The following is a 16,821-nucleotide window of genomic DNA, read 5'->3' as shown; positions in this document are numbered from 1 at the left end:
ATGTTAGACACCACAGCGTGAAGTATTATTTAAGCCCTGTATTTCATTGATAGGCATTTAGGTACCAAACATTATTTGCATTCTGCATTAAGTTTGGCACTATTAGCCGTCCATAGTGTGTTGCGAACAATAAGTTATTGTTTTTTAACTCTGATGCTGAGCTGTGTTAATAACAAGACAAGGATCACAAAGTTATTGCTTTTCATATGTAATTTTTTGTTATGTTAAAATACATATATAAGGCTGTTTCTGTGTTTTGAAAAAATGTTGTATCAAAACACATTTTCACATCATTGCTCGTTTCCTACTCGGACATAGCAAGTACTGGTGGCAAAGTGAAACTACATGGAAATTGTGTGAATGCAGTTGCCGTAAAATTAAATCAGGTAACAAAGTTGTTCATAAGACAATTTCCATGCAATTAGACAGTAGATATAGTTCAAGAATCGAAATCATTGGTAAAGCAGAAAGCTATATTAATCTCAATGCACTGATAGCACACTGAAAAAGCAGCCATACAAACTTAAATCAGTTCACACATAGTACAACTTAAAACAAACTGTCTGAGACAGTAACTTTATTTATAAAATAACATATACAGCAAAGTAGCAGCATTTTTATATCATAAAAATGTATTACAATTTGGTAAACCAATACTCTGAAGAAAAAAAAAAAATCTGTTAACCCTTATGTCCATATTTTACTTGCTTATCACACAGACTTTCTGGTCTCTTTGGCATGCACATTTGTCAAAATGTGTCCGACAGCCCTTGAAGCCCAGAAAGACCAAATGGCCATGTAGTCCTTGCCAAGATTTGATCACTACAAGTTCCACCATCTATAGCAGCATCCAGAGCAAAGAATCGTGCTCTAAATATGTGACTGGTGGTGCACTTGGTCCCATTGGCACTAAAATGTCAAGTAATTTAAAATGCAGTTGTGACAGAAAATGGCCCCATAACTCCACTCAATTACCATCATAAAATAATTAAAAAAAATTAAAAAAAATGCTGAAAATTTATCCCACATTAAAAAGCAAAATGCTTAATCTTTTTTTTTTACTTTATAAAAAAAGGCTTTTTTGTGGTTTCTGGTGTGTTTATTCTTTCAGGTCACACGTCTGGATTCCAGTTCATTCAGGACTTCAGCATCTCAGTTTTCTCGCTACTCTGAGGAGGGGTGAGAACGCCAGAGGGCACTGGAGAGTTTCGGCCCTTCTCTGAACAGACTGCCCGATGAGCAGAAGCTCGGTCCTAAAAAACAGAAAATGGTACATTACGAGACAGATTGGACAGAATGAAAAGTGTACTGTTAACAATAAACATTCAATTCATGGTCACTGAAGCTTGTTTAAATCCCAGTTTTGGACAAATTTTAATTTGTAAATCGTAAACAAGTCAAAATGCAGATTGCTACTGCAAAACTTCCATAGGCCTAAATTTACAGTTCAGCTCATGAATACGTTTGAGAAAAAAAAAAAAAACCTCCAAAAAATTGACTCTCGTTCAATCATTACCTGCTACACAGATTACTTCAGACTCCGGAGTAACCCAAGTCTCATTTCAGCAACAAAATGCAGCTCAACAGTAATCCAATACATCTGTGTGAACCATATTCTCTGGTAAGGTTGTGTTTTAGGTCTTTGTACTAAATTCCACAGCGCATATGTTCGAGATGAATTAACAGCTTACCAGCCACTCCAGGAGAACGGAATGAGTCTGTATGTTGTGCGTGTCCTCTGGAGAGATGCCTTTGAACTTCTTTAATCCAGAGCTGCCCACTTCCCTTATTGACATGGCAAAGGGCACCATCCACCTCACACACTCCTCGATGTCTCTCCATTCAAAACCTGGGGAGGATGAAGAAAAATAAGATGGGTGTTTACACTCATCTGGCTTATATAAAAAAGCAGCCTGAATTCAAAATACATTAAAAAAGTGCATAGTAATATTGGCTTGTATAGGGTTAAGGAGAGACTGTTCAGTATTTAAGACTGCATACCTGAAACTTTCTGCACAAGTTCAAGTGACGAAAAGTGAAACAAAGCTGACGCAGCCAACACTCCATATGCATATTCCAAACACCCGACATCCAGCACACACAGGTCCATAAGCTGTGGAAAAAGAAAAGTTAAGACAAGTTTAAATAACACCCTTTACCTAAATACATAGTCACAATAATTCTTGGATCTTTTAAAATTGTGATCTACAAGTTAAAACAGCGCATACCCATGTTAGGTTAATTAAGCTACAAATAACTCCTGTACATACAAGTAGCTGCTGGACCTTATCGTGCACAGTAAAAAGCAATAATTGCGAAAAGGGTTGTGGTGTAGTGCAGTGTTAATTGTCTGCAGACATTCTCCTGCAAAAAAAAAAAAAAAAAAAAAACAGAAGTGCACATGGTCAGCTTACCTCTGCTATTTGCACAAATGTCGCCTGTGGATAGTGTGGAATCAACAGTTTGCTTGTTTCTGTGTTTTCCTTCAGGTATGCAACTTGCATGTAAATGTTGAGCCAGGATAAAGTCGTCAAGGGACTCAAACTCCACTTCAACTCCTAGATGGGGTGGGGGAAGATAGTAAGCACCATTATAAATAAATTAAAAATAGCAAAGTGTATTTTACTTTTATTGTTTACAGCAAGCAAACTAACCTTCATTACTATAAGCTCCATATCAAGGATTTCATCTTCTGTACAAGCACCATCAGTAACATAGGCAAACTGGTACAGTTTGGGAGGATATATTTCCTGTCAATGAGAAGAGACACGCGTCAAAGTAAAAGCAGGAACTTTCCAACACCACCCTCTCTCTGGCAAAAGGAGGACATAGCAAGATCGGTGTTGTTCACACCACCATTAAGGGCAATCCAGGTTACAGAAAAAGAAATACAGGTTTTTCTGATTCAGACTTGTTTAATCAACCTTTCCAGGTACAACAGCATGAGACTCCTCCACTAGGCCTAGATAAAGGCCTGCAGAGCACATAGAAGCCACAGCACAGTTTTAAATAGTCCATGTCACAAAGACAAGGTGAGAATTATGTGCTGTCCCCTTTGTGTGTTAGGGCTATCAATGAATTAGCATGTACCCCACTATTACCACCTATTATATAATTTGTGAAATGTATTTGTAGGCTAGGATTAAAGATTACTCTGCATCAAAGGCTTTTACTTCAGCAACCTTTAAAACTGTCATTGTACTGAAAATGGAAAGCAGAATTAACTTTCTAAATTAAACTTGTACACAGCCCTGTTTAAATTTACCTCCAACTTTGCAGCAACAAACAGCGAGGCAATGCCGATAAGCTGTAACCGGGTTTTGACAACGTCCGTCTGTGTTGCCATAAAACGGTCAAAGAAATCCTGGGCCAAGTAAAATGTCTCCCTGTGAAGTTTGTAGACCTCACACACCTGCAGATACAAAAAAAATATTAATTATGTAATAGCTCAGTTTGTTAATACTTAAGTTAATCAACAGGTGCGTCACTGACTACATGTTAAACGCCTTGAAGTAGAATGTCCACAAAGAGCTGGACTTGTGGTACTGAAGACGAATCCTTCAGTTAGGGGCCAGAACTCATGCTTAAGTAAACTAATACATCACTAACTTGTTCGAAGGAATACCTGTTTAAAATCACAAGGGGATGTGGGGGTTCCCAAAATCAGAATAAAATGTGACACATGCACACCTTCATGTGTTGGAATATATATTGGTTACTTGCCTCCATTAGCCAGTCAAGTAGTATGGCCCTCATTTTTGGTTGGAGATGTGGATGCCTTTCCATAAAGTGTTTGTCACGCAGGTATGTCCTGTCTTTCTTAAGCAAATTATTCCACACATCATCTTTGTTGGCCCAGCTGCAATACAAATAAAAATTAGAATAAAATAAACACATCCATACCTTACAGTCAATCTAACTTCAAACTTCCCAATATGGAAAACCAATGACTTGGCAAGCTGTTTTCCCCAAGACTATGATACCTTAGTCAAACTCAAATTAACACTAAAGCAGAATGCAACCCTAGTATACTTACCCCAGAACTGGTAGCGGAGAAGACCTTACAGGAGTGACGAAGATGTTTTTAAACCTATACTGCATGCAGCTTCCTGTATTCATTATAACTGGTTCATCTACTTCTTTGTCAGGTGTGGGAAGAAGCCTGCATGGACTTGTGCATCCTGTGGCAGAACTCCAACAGGTCTGGGGAAAACAAAAGGAATACAATTTGCCATCTATTCTTAACCAAACTTTCAAAGAACACTTGGTATTCATGTACTGCACAATTCCTATTGGAGTTCCTTCAGTAGACAACCAGTTACCTTGCTTAGTACACAGGTGTGCAGCTGAAGGAGGACTACTTCCTCTAATCCTGGGTAAACACCACCACACCTGTCCACAAGCACACAGACAAATAAGGTGGTATGGGGCCCTTTTGGGTGTGTGTTGGGGGTTTATGGCAGTAATTTCATAAACTGGTCTGTGACAGTATCCACTACTCAGTGTATATACATAAAAACAAATGCAAGCAACGTGATGCTAGTAAAGGACATCAATTCTGTATGACAAACCATACCTGAATTTCATATTGTTTTTTCTTTGTCATCTCGGCTACTTCTTCATCTGGGTCCTGCAAGTACTAGGGGAAAAAAGTAATATATCGTTTACCAAATCTATTTATAATATTGTTTTTGAACAGAAAAGACACAATACAGCGCATTGCTTTCTGGGTGCAATTAAACTTACAATAGCAACATCTGCTTTTCTTTTTCTAGAACGTGCACTTTCTTTGGTCACGTCATTCTTTGTAATCGTCTTAATCTCAGTCTGCACGCTGAAAATAGAAACAGAATAGCACTTAAAACATTTTAAAATTAAAACATTTTTTTATTATTATTTTAACTCAGGGCCTCTGCTCACACAATCCACCCAGTACAGTGAAGAGCACACATGTCGTTAAATACATCGAATAAAAACATGAAAACTTACCACTTTCTTGACATTATATCCTTAAAAGAATCCTTTACACAGAGAAATATATTCTGAAATGACAATAAAAATACATTGTTTTGATACAAACTATTGTTAAACAGTTGATAAAACAATTCCCCAACCCCCCACTTCTGTCTCACAAAGCTCAGAATGCCCAGACGCCAAGCTTCTTCAGCGCGGGGAATGAAAGTGGGGCACCACGTTTGGATTAAACAAACAATTTAAAAAATAAATAAAATATTAACCAAGTTACATCTTTCAAAAGTTGAGAAATCGTTATTTAATACCTGAAAGGTCGAATGGTTTACGACAACGTTAAAATACAATAAAAATACTTTAGACTTCCCGGTCTCTTGGCTCGCTAGTCAGAAAATGGCCGAGCTGATGTGGGGGGAGCCCTCGTTTTGGTTAGCGCGCTTGCTTTCCTTACTTTTTAAAACTAAATATTTTTTTTTTGAAGAGGCCAGCCTGATCATATCAAGTCTTTAGTACTGGACATCAATTTACAGGTTGTTGTTAAACAAAAATAACTTAAAACACAAGGCAAGTGAGTCCCATGATCCAGCCTTACCTTAGATGTGTCTCCTTTTAATGTTTTTTTTTTTTCTTTTTAAAAACGTTTTTAACGAAAGCTTCAAAAATTCAGTGCACTTGGATATATTGTTCCCCGATTTAAAAACTAGACGATCTACAAATTATGGAAACTATTGATTCATCAATCTTGTTCTGCTACCAGCTAATACGTGTTACTACTTCAGCTGCTTTGACTGAGCTGGCGCGTTGAGCTTTGAGCCTGATTATAAACTGGCTGCTGTGTCTGTGTGGCGAAAGGGAGGAAAGTGAGAGCGGGTCATTTAAAAACCTGGCGCGCTAGATTTATTTTAAAAAGTCAGTGCAGAAAAAAAACCCTGAATGTAACGTTACACATTTTCAAAAATATTTTTATGATGGTATTATCTTTATGTACAACGTGTCAGTGACAAAAAAAAAATATTAAGTTTAATCGGCGTTACTCTGTATTTAGCCGGCAATGGGCGGGTTGAGGGCGGGTCCGGAAAAGGGGAGTGGTCGGAGCACGGAACTGAAAAATAAAGCATGGCTTGGCAGCATAGGATGTAAACAAAACAAGCACCCTTTAAAAATACAAGGGTAACAACATTATGTATGCTAATTGTCAAGTCGATAGAGGTAGCAATTTGATGTCCACGCGACCGTTTGAGTTGTCATCAATAGAAAAGTTAATTTCGTGTCACTATTTTGGGGGATGTCCACAAAGTGCCGCGTAATACGCAGATCCAGGTTGAGGCTGGACAGAACTGACGCCCCATGCTATTTACAGCTGGAGAACAATACTGTCATACACGCCAACAGTCCCTATATGGTCGGGGCACTCCCGATTTCCTAATAAATAACCCGCGTCCCGATGTTTACCCATAGGAAAAAGAAATGTATTCTGCACAGTAGAGTTAGTGAAAACCACAGGCTGATCACTAACTTAGCGACTGAAACACTCACTGAACAAATGTTGGCAAGTATGCACAGTAATAAATAGTATGTATATGTGAATAATTTACACGTGTTTGTTATGGGTTTTATTTTGGTTAATAGTTACTCACCAGTAGTTTGCATTTATTTGTGTTATATGCAGAAAAAAAGAAAGTAGGCTACAAGTATACAAGTACAGTCAGCCTTAAACTTTGACCTGTCTCGTGACAAATAAACTTCTGTATTTCCAGAAAGTCAAGATGAAGTTTTTAAATGTGTTTGGACGTTTAAAATCAGTTGTCAGGTACTTCTTATAGGATAGACTCATTCTTGAAAACATACATGACCTTTCTTACACAATGGCAGTTATCCCTGAAGTAAGCACCTCAATGACATCGGTTTGTGCTGCAGTTAGACAGACATGTCCAACCCTTCCTATAGGAGTCCAGATTCTATCCGCAGCTAATCGGCAGGCTCTGGCAGTAGACCTTGCTTCAGGTAACGTCTTGTCCTCCTCTTTTTATGTGTGAAATCACTGGTCAGAAGAACTCTTTCAGTACTGTAGCAAACAGTTATGTTTTTTCCCCCCTTGGTACTTGGGTGGGAGTTCCTGGATGAACTCAATCAGAGCCACAGAATTGTATTCAGGTACACTATGCCATTGGAAGTGAAAACTATCTACATCTTGGGCATTACAGATCTCATGGCACTCTTTCAGACAAAAACAGTGTGTGTTAAAATGTGTTGTTAAAATATGTACAATATGCAGTGTTGTACATGTGTCCATGTCTTTGATATATATATATATATATATATATATATATATATATATATATATATATATATATATATATATATATAAACAACATTTTGTAAAATATATTTTTGTAATATTTGCAATCTGCTGTGGTGCTCCATTGAAGTTAAATCTGTAAATATCGCCATACAATCGAAAGTACGCTACATCATACAACATAATTCTACCTTGTGGTAAATGATATCTTAGCCAATTGGATAAGTGATTCTCTAGCTATGTGGAATCTCCATAATGAGACATACATACAGTCGTACATATATCTCACACTGGGATTTGCATCCACATTTGCATACCGGTTCCTGATGACAGTCTTGCAGCTATTACTACAAGAAGTAGCCTAGCCACTACACTGTGAAATATTAGAAACAATGCAAGTAACAGTTCAACACTCTGAAAACAATAAAACAGTTGTCATTATGAGTTATACAGGGTATAAAACTATAATCGCTTATTCTCAAAAAAGTGCCAATCTTACTTATATGGTAACATCAGCATGGTTTTCTTTTGAAATTAATTAGGCATTTTGTTTTATCTAATAAGATCTCGGACGCTGTGAAATATGGGTTTTTTTAAACAAAATATTCTGCAATTCGCATTTGGATTCTTGCTCTTTCTTAGTAATTATAGACACGCTGGCAGGGCTGCTTGAAATTGCCACAGTGCTTTTCTTTTGGAGAATATCGTTTCTTGGATCGGTCCTGTCTGTGGAGGCGATTCCTGCTCAGCTTTCTGCGGTCGACGAGGAGCTCAGCCCTCTGCATGTAGTGCAAATGACTGATGCGCGCAAGAACAGTCACCCTTCGTGGCGCATACCGTGCCATCTGAGCAGGCCTGCAGAGGCAAAACAAAAGTGGGATATTTAACTTAAATAAAGTAGCATTTTCTACACAGCCTAAATGTTGCTACACACCAGACGCGATGCGATGCGATTTTTCATTGGGCGACAACATACTTTAGCAGCGACCAGACACACCAGATGCGACAGATTTGAAAACTGCCAGATCTATAAAACTATTACCAATTGCTATTGACAAAACTATGGTCAAGAATGGGACATATTTGTCAACATGATGTAGTAAACTCGGACGGTATTTCAACATATGGCACTAAATCATACATTCCAGGCTTATCCAGCTCTTTCAAAATGGACTCCCATATATTACCTTTCAAATCTGTATCTTTATAATTCCGATGATCTCTGTTATAAAACTCTGGATACTTTTCCACGGCAAGTATTATTTTTTTCTCCTTCATATTGGATACTGCTTGACCCTGCTGGATTACGTGCATTGAAGCTGTTCTCTGATTGTTCAATTCTTAGCTGTCGCACGACAAATCGTAGAAAATAGGATTCAATCCTGTTTATTTTGTGTCTCCCCGCGACACCTGTGGTGTGAAAGATACTTATCAGCAGTATAGGTTCTATTAATTTTGTCGCATCACTGCACATTTTTGCTTTATCGCATCGCGTCTGATGTTAAGTGGCCTTAAAATGGGAAAATGGAACCTTCAGTTTTCTTTTCAGTTTCACACAAAATTGGAAATTTTGTAAAGACCTTAATAAATCTGGCCCAATGGACCAGGCTATATCAGGATGCACTACCCTCGGAAAGGGAGGATTGCATACATTCCTAGATTCATCTTGGTGACCACATTCTTTGATACTGAAATTGAACTGTGAAATACCAGATACAAAAAAGTACAAAAGACTAAGTTAATGATTCACCTGGGAGCGTCTGTATCCTCATCCTCCTCCTCCTGGTCGCTGCTCTGCCCCCTCATGTTGTACACAGACATGCTGGGGTGCTCAATCAGCAGGTTCTCCAGGGAGCCCATCTCCAGCTGCACCACTGGGCAGCTCTCTGCACACGACAGGCAAAGCAGTGCAGCTCAGCAAACTGTACTCACCTGCACAATCACACATGAATAATGCACCCCCCTCACAGTATTTTAAAAGGAGTGAGTCGACATTTACCGATCTTCCAAGACGATATTCAGCCAAACTTTATATATTAAATGCACATATCTTTAATTTAGAGTTCTAGGACAGTATTGTTACTTTGACACGTAATATAATATCACTGTTTAGTTCCAAATAAAAACACTTGCACCCAGAAATATTCCAAGATGCATCAAAAACAAGAACAGTTTTTACATGAATACGCCAGTGGCAAAATACAAAGGTCTTCATAAAAGAGTATATTTTTGATTAAATGCTACACTGTTCAGTATTTTACATGTTTGCTTACACATTACACATTAATAATTCCTGTATGTGATAACTGCCTTGCAGGGGGCATGCTTCTTTAGTTGAGTACATGACTAGCTTTATCGCTGGATGTGACACAAGTCCTATCACTAAAGGAAAAGAACACAGAGGAGGGGTTACACTGTACCTCTCCAAGATACGCACTAGCCTTGCTTTTTAAATGGGGTGTTTCAATAAATGTCGGGGTTCATAACATAAGATTTGCCAGATCTTCATCCAGTGGCGAAGACTATTACAATAGACCAATGACTGTTCACTAAACAAGTATAACATTCCCAGAAGCTTGTTTTCTTGTTTTCCTTAAATCCCTAAAGATGGTTTAAGTTTATTTATTAAATTCAAGCTTACTGTAGAAAGTTCAAATGAACAGTTCAGATATCTCTGATGGTAAAACCTACTAAGGCTGATAAATGTAAGGCGTTGCAATTTTCAAAGCAATGCATTACATTATGTGTCTCAACCAAATCATCCTTCTCTTCAGTAGTTCTAAAATGACTTCACACGTTAGGCCATTGTGAAATAGGTTTTGCTTCAAGGCACTGAAGTGCGGTTCAGTATAATAATACTAAACCTAAATTGGACAAACTTTTGTGTACAAGCAATCTTCAGCATATTATAACACAAATCTGTTCTCTCCCCATTTTCTTCATCACTTCTGTGAATACTCACCGTGCACATTCACGATGACCCACTCCCCCTCTTCAGTTTCTAAGAGCTCTTTGTATTCGTCGTATTCATTTGCTTCCTCCATTTTGTCTCCAAGCAGAAAGCTTGTAATTTTTCCAATCATTTCAACAAAAGTTTTCTTCTCAGGTGGTTTTCAATCCGCAGTACCCTTTAAGGAAATTAAAATACAAACACTAACAATGTATCTGATAAACATGCTCTCTCTTGCCCACATACTAGAAAAATACACTGTATATTCCCAAATTGAAGGCCCCGTTGCAAGCTGTCAAGTAGTGCAAGAAATGCTTAATTTTTTAAAGCATGACATTAGTTATAGTGGATTTGATTTTTTGGCGCCCCCATGTGGCCATTTGTTTCATTAGGTAAAAGACTGGCTTTGACCTTACTAGCTGATCTTGTTTTTATATGTTGTGCTTTTAAAACAAACACAGCTATGTTCTTGTAGTAGTTGTCTGGCTTGTAGTGCACCCTAATTACTTTAAAAGTGCGAGTCAATTATTTTTAAAAAAAAAGCCCATAGTTTTTTTTTTTTTTTTAACTGACGTCTTATTGCATTTTTTTCCAGCAAACAAGCTTGCCAGATATATATAGCATACGGGTAACCTGACCGTCCAAGAAGCGCTGCTCGTTTACTTGAGTCTTGAACCGTGTTACCAGACTGTAATGATATTTGCATCATGTTCAGCAGACTTTTGGCGGTATTTGCAAGAGACACAGTGTAATTTGCAGGGCTTGCATGCCGCTATTTTTAATGCTGATAAGATATTTATAAACTCTAAAACCAGGACAGTGGGCTGACCTTCTGTAGTGTAAATAAATTTCTCTATTTTAAAAACATAGTGCTTCACAATCGAGTTCAATTGTGCCTGACATTTGTTTCCTTGTTCGATTGTCCCTATACTCTGCTGTACAGAAGAGTGGCAGTTTCGACATCCAATTTACTTGTGTGGTGATTACAGCAGAACATTCTGTACCGACTTAAGTTGCATATGATAGGACTCAGTAGATCAGTGGAAATAAAGTAATGCACACTGTCTGAAGTTATTTTCAATGCAGCTATGTTGGAATGTTAGCTTGTCTGTTATATAAGCGACTGCAACAGAAATTACCAAACTGTATCTAATTTCACAACTGGGACTGGAAAAAAACATCTCAGCTGTTTGAGAACTAACGCACTTTGCGACCTTGCACTGCCCTTTGAAAATGTATGATGTTTGCATATTATTGTATCTTAATATAGCTGCATATATATATATATATATATATATATATATATATATATATATATATATATATATATATATATATACACATAAATCTGGTCTAGTTTGAAGAGTTTATTCACTGAATTGCCACAACATGTTTTCGATGGAAGATGAAACTCGGATTGCCACTAAAAGCAACTTGTTACTTTAGAATGTTAATAAATCACACTGTAACCCCCCCCCCCCCCCCCCCCCCAAAAAAAAAACATTATAATCACATATAAATATAAAAACGTATTTGAAGACAAAACAGAAAACAGCTAGGATAGATCGTGTTAAATCTAACATGAGTTATACTATATACATTTTTGCATATTCCTAAACACAAATCCATGCAAAGCAGTCGCTGCACATTTTGAGTGGTTAATGAATATTGAAAAAGGTTTACCTGTAAAGATGGAAGTCGATTTTTTTTTTTTTTTTTTTTTTTTTAATATACAAGAAACCGAAATTATTGTACTCTGATCAACAAAATTCAGCTTTGACTCGTTTATGTCTGAACACTGTTTTCATACCCTTGCTTTCGTAATCAAGATTATTAAAATACGTCACCGAAACTCCCCCCGACGGGGCGGGCATGTCTCGTTTTAAAGTGCGGCGGTGGGTGGAGAGCGATTGGAATACAGCGGCATTTTAGCAGTGGAGACAGAAAACGGGGTGTCGTTGTTTGTACACATGTTGTTTTTTTTTTAAAGTCATTTTATACTAAATCGTATACTAGTGTTTGAAAGTGCCCCCCAAAGCACAGTTCCAAAAGATCAAGTGCAAAGATAATTAGTAACCCTGCTGGCTGCCTGTTATACGTGTGAATAAGGTAACGGATATTGACAATAAGTGAAAAGTTTTAGTTTATGCCATTTTGTTTGACAAAACCGCAATAACATCCTTATGTTTAAAACCCTAAGCTCGGTTTGAAAGCAGCAAACGTGAGTGCAAAATGATTGTAATAGCTCGATTTAAATGAACTACAGAAACTTGCAATAGGGGAGTCAACTGGGATGAGGACCAGGGCGCACACAATTTCTTAGAGATAATAACACGTGACGTTAAATATCACAAATACCATCTTGTTTATTATCACAACGACTTTGTGATTTTAATTAAAGCAATGCACATTGGCACTTCCAGATACATAGACATTAAAAACACTATTCACGTTATATTTTTATTCTAGCCTACTTTCCAAGTATTAGTTGATAGTGGTACATACCTTGGAAGTTGGTATTTATCACGTATGTACACTATTTTGACGTTCAGGAACAGTTCTCTGAAATACAAAACCCAGCAGTTTCACGTTTATTTCTTTTGTTCAGGTTTTTGGGTCGGTCGGTCGACACATGCTAAACAAAATATTACAGCCATCCAGTACCTGGAATCTTCTAATTTGGTAAGCAGAGTTCTGTGTTGGTTAAATAAAACGTACATGCATGTATTAAAACTCACCACACAGTTAATGTAAACACAATACAAATCCCGAACATTTTAATTTTAAAATACTTCCAGTTTTACCGGAAATTGCTGTGTAAGTAAAACAAAATCCCGTGAATCAACGCGATGATGACTGAAAGGTTAAAGCAGCATTGTGAAACAAAAAGTGAAACAGTGTAACTTTATGCGCGGGATTAACTAAAACAAGAAGCGTAACTGGAAACAAGACAAGGAACGGTATGTTATTTTTTGTCATTTGTAAGGCATGTGTGTATAAGGTAAAATAATAAGGGTAAATGCGCGGAAAGTCAAACATGACCCACAAAGGGTGTATGGTATTTAATCTTGGCTTCTTTGAACTTTAACCTGTACCAATATACAATTTGGAGACTGGATTTCTTTGGTCACTTTGTATGTACTATAAAAAAAATGAGTGTTGCCACAATAACCAAGTAATAATTAATTATAATTAATATAAAGAAGTAACATCAATAATATTTTCTTGTTTAATTTCAAGCAGGTAGATTCTGGTCTTATTATTTTGTTGGGAGCTGCTCCTCACACAAAAACATCAGTATCAGTAAAGCTTTTGTAAAGGTAAATACAATGTATTTTTCACTTGTCTACTGGACAGCAGCTGGGACCAAGCAGCAAAGAACACATGGTTTAGAAGTTTAAATTTCAGCTTCATGTGTACAGCACAGCCTTTTCCAAAGATTCTTATAATTGGGCTATAATTGCTGTCTTGTATGTTATAAATGCAGTGTTATATGTAAATTTGCAATGCAGTGTGGTTAGCACTTCTTTTTGCTTGGCAATAAGTATTGCACTGGTACTTGTAACCTAGACCTTGCCCTGTTGTAATTTTAGGTGTGGCCTGTGTTGTGTTAGAAGACTCTGAATAGCAGCATCTTGTCAACGTATCTTTTAGCAATCAGGTTCACGTTGCTGTTGCTTTTGTTTCAAAATAGACTCCCTAATCTAAATAATGTGATTCAAGGCTGAGGATTTCCTTGCTTTTCTGGTCACTAATTAGTGTTTTTAAGCAGGGAGTGTCAGTTAGCCAGGATGCCTGTGCGAGTGGATGACGTCATGCGGTTATGCTGCGACCTTTCTCTGCACCAACAAATGAAGGCAGCAGTGAAGCATTCTGGGAGGGGGGCTTTTGTGGCAGGAGCAACAGCTTTCATGGGGGGCCTTGTGGGAGGCCCACCAGGGATTGCTGTCGGTAAGTGAATAGACTGAAAGAAAACCAAGCTTTTATTTGAAAAATTAGTGTCACATTGATTAAGTACATTTACATTTAATTTAACATTCTGATTTTCAAAATGTATGATTTATTTTAGAAGTTACTGGACGTACAACAATGTCTCCTGTCATTTATTTTTATTGGTAAAAAACAACAAGCTGTCCTATCCGTTTTAACAGTGGGCCACCCATGATATATTACATGTGGCCTTTCATCTGGTGTGTGACGCTGATATCTCATTTCCATGCTTCAGGTGGTGCAGTGGGTGGCTTGCTGGGTTGCTGGATGACCAGTGGGCAGTTTAGGCCTGTTCCCCAGATTATCTTGGAGATGCCGCCCCAGCAGCAGCAGCAACTTTATGACAGCATCATGACCATCATTGGGCGTTTGGACTGGACTGACGCTGCTCAGCTCACAGCGCTGGTCATGGGGAATGCAGTCCTGCAGCAGAAAGTGGCAGCCGCTCTCGTCACTTACATCACACAGGAGCTCAGAGCTGAAGTCCAGTACGGCGAATAAATTCAACAGCAAAGCCACATAACCCTTTTTTTAAAACTTTAACCCTGTGTTGTATGGTCCGCGTTCAAAGCACATAATTGAACAAAAATCACCAAACTCATATAAAAATGTTTTTAGTTGACATGTCCAGCAGGCTGGACAAAAACATAGATCAATGATACACTGACATGAAGAATTGAGGCTAATCCTAAAATAAAAACTTTAGGTTTTTACTGTTCAACCACAATGTGCACTTGGATGGATGCAATTCAACATAGGGTTAGTTTGTAAAAAAATAAATAAAAATAAAAAATCAGTACTTATTTTGGAAGATCAATATTATAGCAGATATTAAACATGGCAGGACACATCTACAAAGCTTTTGCTCCAGTGCAAAGTGTATTCCACTTTTTTGAAAGAGGTTAAAAATGCTTCCGAAATTGAACATAACAACATAGGTTTATGTAGAAGCCCTTAAATTAACATTCATAGGTTTTGTTTATGTCTGATTCTCAAACAATAGCATATTTTTATTTCACTTAAACTAAAAGGCACTGGTATAAAAAATTCAAATGTGAGATCCTGATAAATATAAGCTGATAATAACTTGGATATTTGATAACTGTTATTCAAACAACAAATTAATATCTGTTGAGTGGCAAAAATAAAATAAATGCCTTTTCTGAGTGTTGAATGTTTACCTGAGCATCGGGGGTAAGCTCGGGATCTTGAATATTCTTTAAAAAAGAAAAAAGCTTTTTTGACCCCTACCTCATTAAATGGGTTTTAGCTGTATTTAATTATTGCTGACCTGGTGTGTGTGTGATCATTGTTTTCCTGATCATAATAGTGGTTAAATAATGACCTTCAAAAGAAAAAAGAAATAACTTCAGGTAAACTACGTATCTGTGCCTTTGGTTCAGTGTCACTATGACTTCAAATACCGGTAATATTCTTGACAATGTAAAGAATTTTAATTCAACTGTTAATATGGTCATACTTCATCAGCGGAAATGTGTTCCAGTATGTAGTAATTTGATTGTAATGGATACTGATGTCATGAGATTAGTGGTGCACATTATTATAACTGTGCTTCTCTTCAATTTAGTAGATTTTATTTGATTTCTTGTGCTCATATTTTTTTTTTATTCTCAAAAATAATCACCCACATTTCTTTAACATTAATATAGGAATTGTAATTATGGTTAGATATTATTAATAACAGGGTTGCTGCTGCCACAGAAAATCATTCATGGCCAAATAATGAGCATGACAGCAATATAACGTTTAATCAAGGAACTACTTGGGGTGTGGCGCATATACTGGACACAAAGACAAAGAGATATTGAGATTTTGATAAGGCAATTTTTTAAAGCTGTGAATTGTTGACATTAGCTGACAAAATAAAAGTTTTGAAATTAATTCAACATGTATGGTATGTTTTACTTGGAGACTGAGTTTGGAGTACACTGTACTGTGGTATGTACAGTGAAGTTCCTAGTGTCTAATCATCATACAGATTGTTGTAAGAGTAACCCACCAGAACCTTCATCCTGATATTTAGACTTGCAAAATAGTGCTTCAGCACTGGCAGACACTGAGGACGATAACAATTAGCTTGATCTTGCAACCAATCAGGATTTTTTTTTTTTTAAGCCAACTCCAGATATTAGCTGATTTAACCCTCCCCTCAGTCGGGCAGTTAAATGCATACAATTAATGTTTTAAATTTGTCTTAATTTAGTGTGCCCAATAATTTTACCCCCGTTTTTATCACCAATTTAGGATGTTCCATTATTTTTTCCCTCTCTGAAGCAATTCCCCACACAGTTCAGGAGAACTGAAGGTTCAGTGGGTGTCCTCTGATCCCACGACCAAGCCAGTTTCCTCTTTCACACCCAGGAACGCGAGAGCTGATGTCAGTGAGCTACCGGCCACTGAAGGATAAAGGCCTGTGAAGGGTTTTGTTTAAAGACATGCTATATTCAGACACAACCACAAGATGGCACACTTCTCGTATCATTTATAATGGATTCATAGCATTCTGTGGACTTGAAGAAGTATGTTTAACCCCTTATTTATATTGTTACCATATGGGAACAGCTCATTATCAACCAATAGTCCAGCACCC

General features: G+C 37.4%; 3 protein-coding genes across 18 annotated transcripts; 1 reads left to right on the top strand and 2 right to left on the bottom strand.

Annotated features, from left to right (window-relative positions):
- Positions 1–549: 549 nt before the first annotated feature.
- LOC117425694 (G1/S-specific cyclin-E1-like) lies at positions 550–5,981 on the bottom strand. Of its 2 annotated transcripts, none has more exons than XM_034042874.3 (12): positions 5,564–5,981; positions 4,990–5,042; positions 4,747–4,834; positions 4,577–4,639; positions 4,037–4,203; positions 3,724–3,859; positions 3,266–3,412; positions 2,655–2,750; positions 2,415–2,558; positions 2,002–2,113; positions 1,692–1,849; positions 550–1,253 (listed from the first exon to the last, which is right to left on the bottom strand). In XM_034042874.3, the coding sequence occupies exons 2-12, from the start codon at positions 5,001–5,003 to the stop codon at positions 1,137–1,139; spliced, it is 1,242 nt and encodes a 413-aa protein (XP_033898765.1). In that variant the 5' UTR covers positions 5,004–5,042; positions 5,564–5,981; the 3' UTR covers positions 550–1,136. The 2 variants fall into 2 exon arrangements, with proteins under 2 accessions (XP_033898765.1, XP_033898766.1); XM_034042875.3 differs by lacking the exon at positions 5,564–5,981 and adding an exon at positions 5,280–5,391.
- Positions 5,982–7,685: 1,704 nt separating this feature from the next.
- Positions 7,686–13,083, bottom strand: LOC117425696 (tumor protein p53-inducible nuclear protein 2-like). Of its 5 annotated transcripts, none has more exons than XM_058993780.1 (5): positions 13,025–13,083; positions 12,726–12,782; positions 10,233–10,398; positions 9,021–9,156; positions 7,686–8,125 (listed from the first exon to the last, which is right to left on the bottom strand). In XM_058993780.1, exons 3-5 carry the CDS (start codon positions 10,351–10,353, stop codon positions 7,909–7,911), a joined length of 474 nt encoding a protein of 157 aa, XP_058849763.1. In that variant the 5' UTR covers positions 10,354–10,398; positions 12,726–12,782; positions 13,025–13,083; the 3' UTR covers positions 7,686–7,908. The 5 variants fall into 5 exon arrangements, with proteins under 5 accessions (XP_058849763.1, XP_033898769.2, XP_058849764.1 ...); XM_034042878.3 differs by having other exon boundaries at positions 12,959–13,071; XM_058993781.1 differs by lacking the exon at positions 12,726–12,782 and having other exon boundaries at positions 12,959–13,034.
- On the top strand, positions 12,157–16,112 carry LOC117425697 (protein C19orf12 homolog). Of its 11 annotated transcripts, none has more exons than XM_058993785.1 (4): positions 12,157–12,329; positions 13,461–13,540; positions 13,993–14,171; positions 14,446–16,112. In XM_058993785.1, exons 3-4 carry the CDS (start codon positions 14,012–14,014, stop codon positions 14,709–14,711), a joined length of 426 nt encoding a protein of 141 aa, XP_058849768.1. In that variant the 5' UTR covers positions 12,157–12,329; positions 13,461–13,540; positions 13,993–14,011; the 3' UTR covers positions 14,712–16,112. The 11 variants fall into 11 exon arrangements, with proteins under 11 accessions (XP_058849768.1, XP_033898775.3, XP_058849765.1 ...); XM_034042884.3 differs by lacking the exon at positions 12,157–12,329 and adding an exon at positions 12,829–12,902; XM_058993782.1 differs by lacking the exon at positions 12,157–12,329 and adding an exon at positions 12,829–12,902 and having other exon boundaries at positions 13,990–14,171.
- Positions 16,113–16,821: the final 709 nt, after the last annotated feature.

This window comes from Acipenser ruthenus, chromosome 20 (assembly GCF_902713425.1).
Source record: "Acipenser ruthenus chromosome 20, fAciRut3.2 maternal haplotype, whole genome shotgun sequence".
NCBI classification, from domain to species: Eukaryota; Metazoa; Chordata; class Actinopteri; order Acipenseriformes; family Acipenseridae; genus Acipenser; species Acipenser ruthenus.
This window is presented reverse-complemented; position numbering and strand designations above follow the sequence as displayed.

Excerpts from the sequence above, each read along its gene's own strand:
- LOC117425697 (XM_058993785.1), top strand. The coding sequence starts at position 14,012 with ATGCCTGTGCGAGTGGATGACGTCATGCGGTTATGCTGCGACCTTTCT. Across the intron at positions 14,172-14,445 it reads CCCACCAGGGATTGCTGTCG|GTGGTGCAGTGGGTGGCTTG; the intron begins GTAAGTGAATAG and ends TCCATGCTTCAG.
- LOC117425696 (XM_058993780.1), bottom strand. The coding sequence starts at position 10,353 with ATGATTGGAAAAATTACAAGCTTTCTGCTTGGAGACAAAATGGAGGAA. Across the intron at positions 9,157-10,232 it reads GGTCATCGTGAATGTGCACG|AGAGCTGCCCAGTGGTGCAG; the intron begins GTGAGTATTCAC and ends TGTCGTGTGCAG. Across the intron at positions 8,126-9,020 it reads GAGGATACAGACGCTCCCAG|GCCTGCTCAGATGGCACGGT; the intron begins GTGAATCATTAA and ends TTGCCTCTGCAG.
- LOC117425694 (XM_034042874.3), bottom strand. Across the intron at positions 2,751-3,265 it reads TTGTTGCTGCAAAGTTGGAG|GAAATATATCCTCCCAAACT; the intron begins GTAAATTTAAAC and ends TCTCATTGACAG. Across the intron at positions 1,254-1,691 it reads CCGTTCTCCTGGAGTGGCTG|GACCGAGCTTCTGCTCATCG; the intron begins GTAAGCTGTTAA and ends TCTGTTTTTTAG.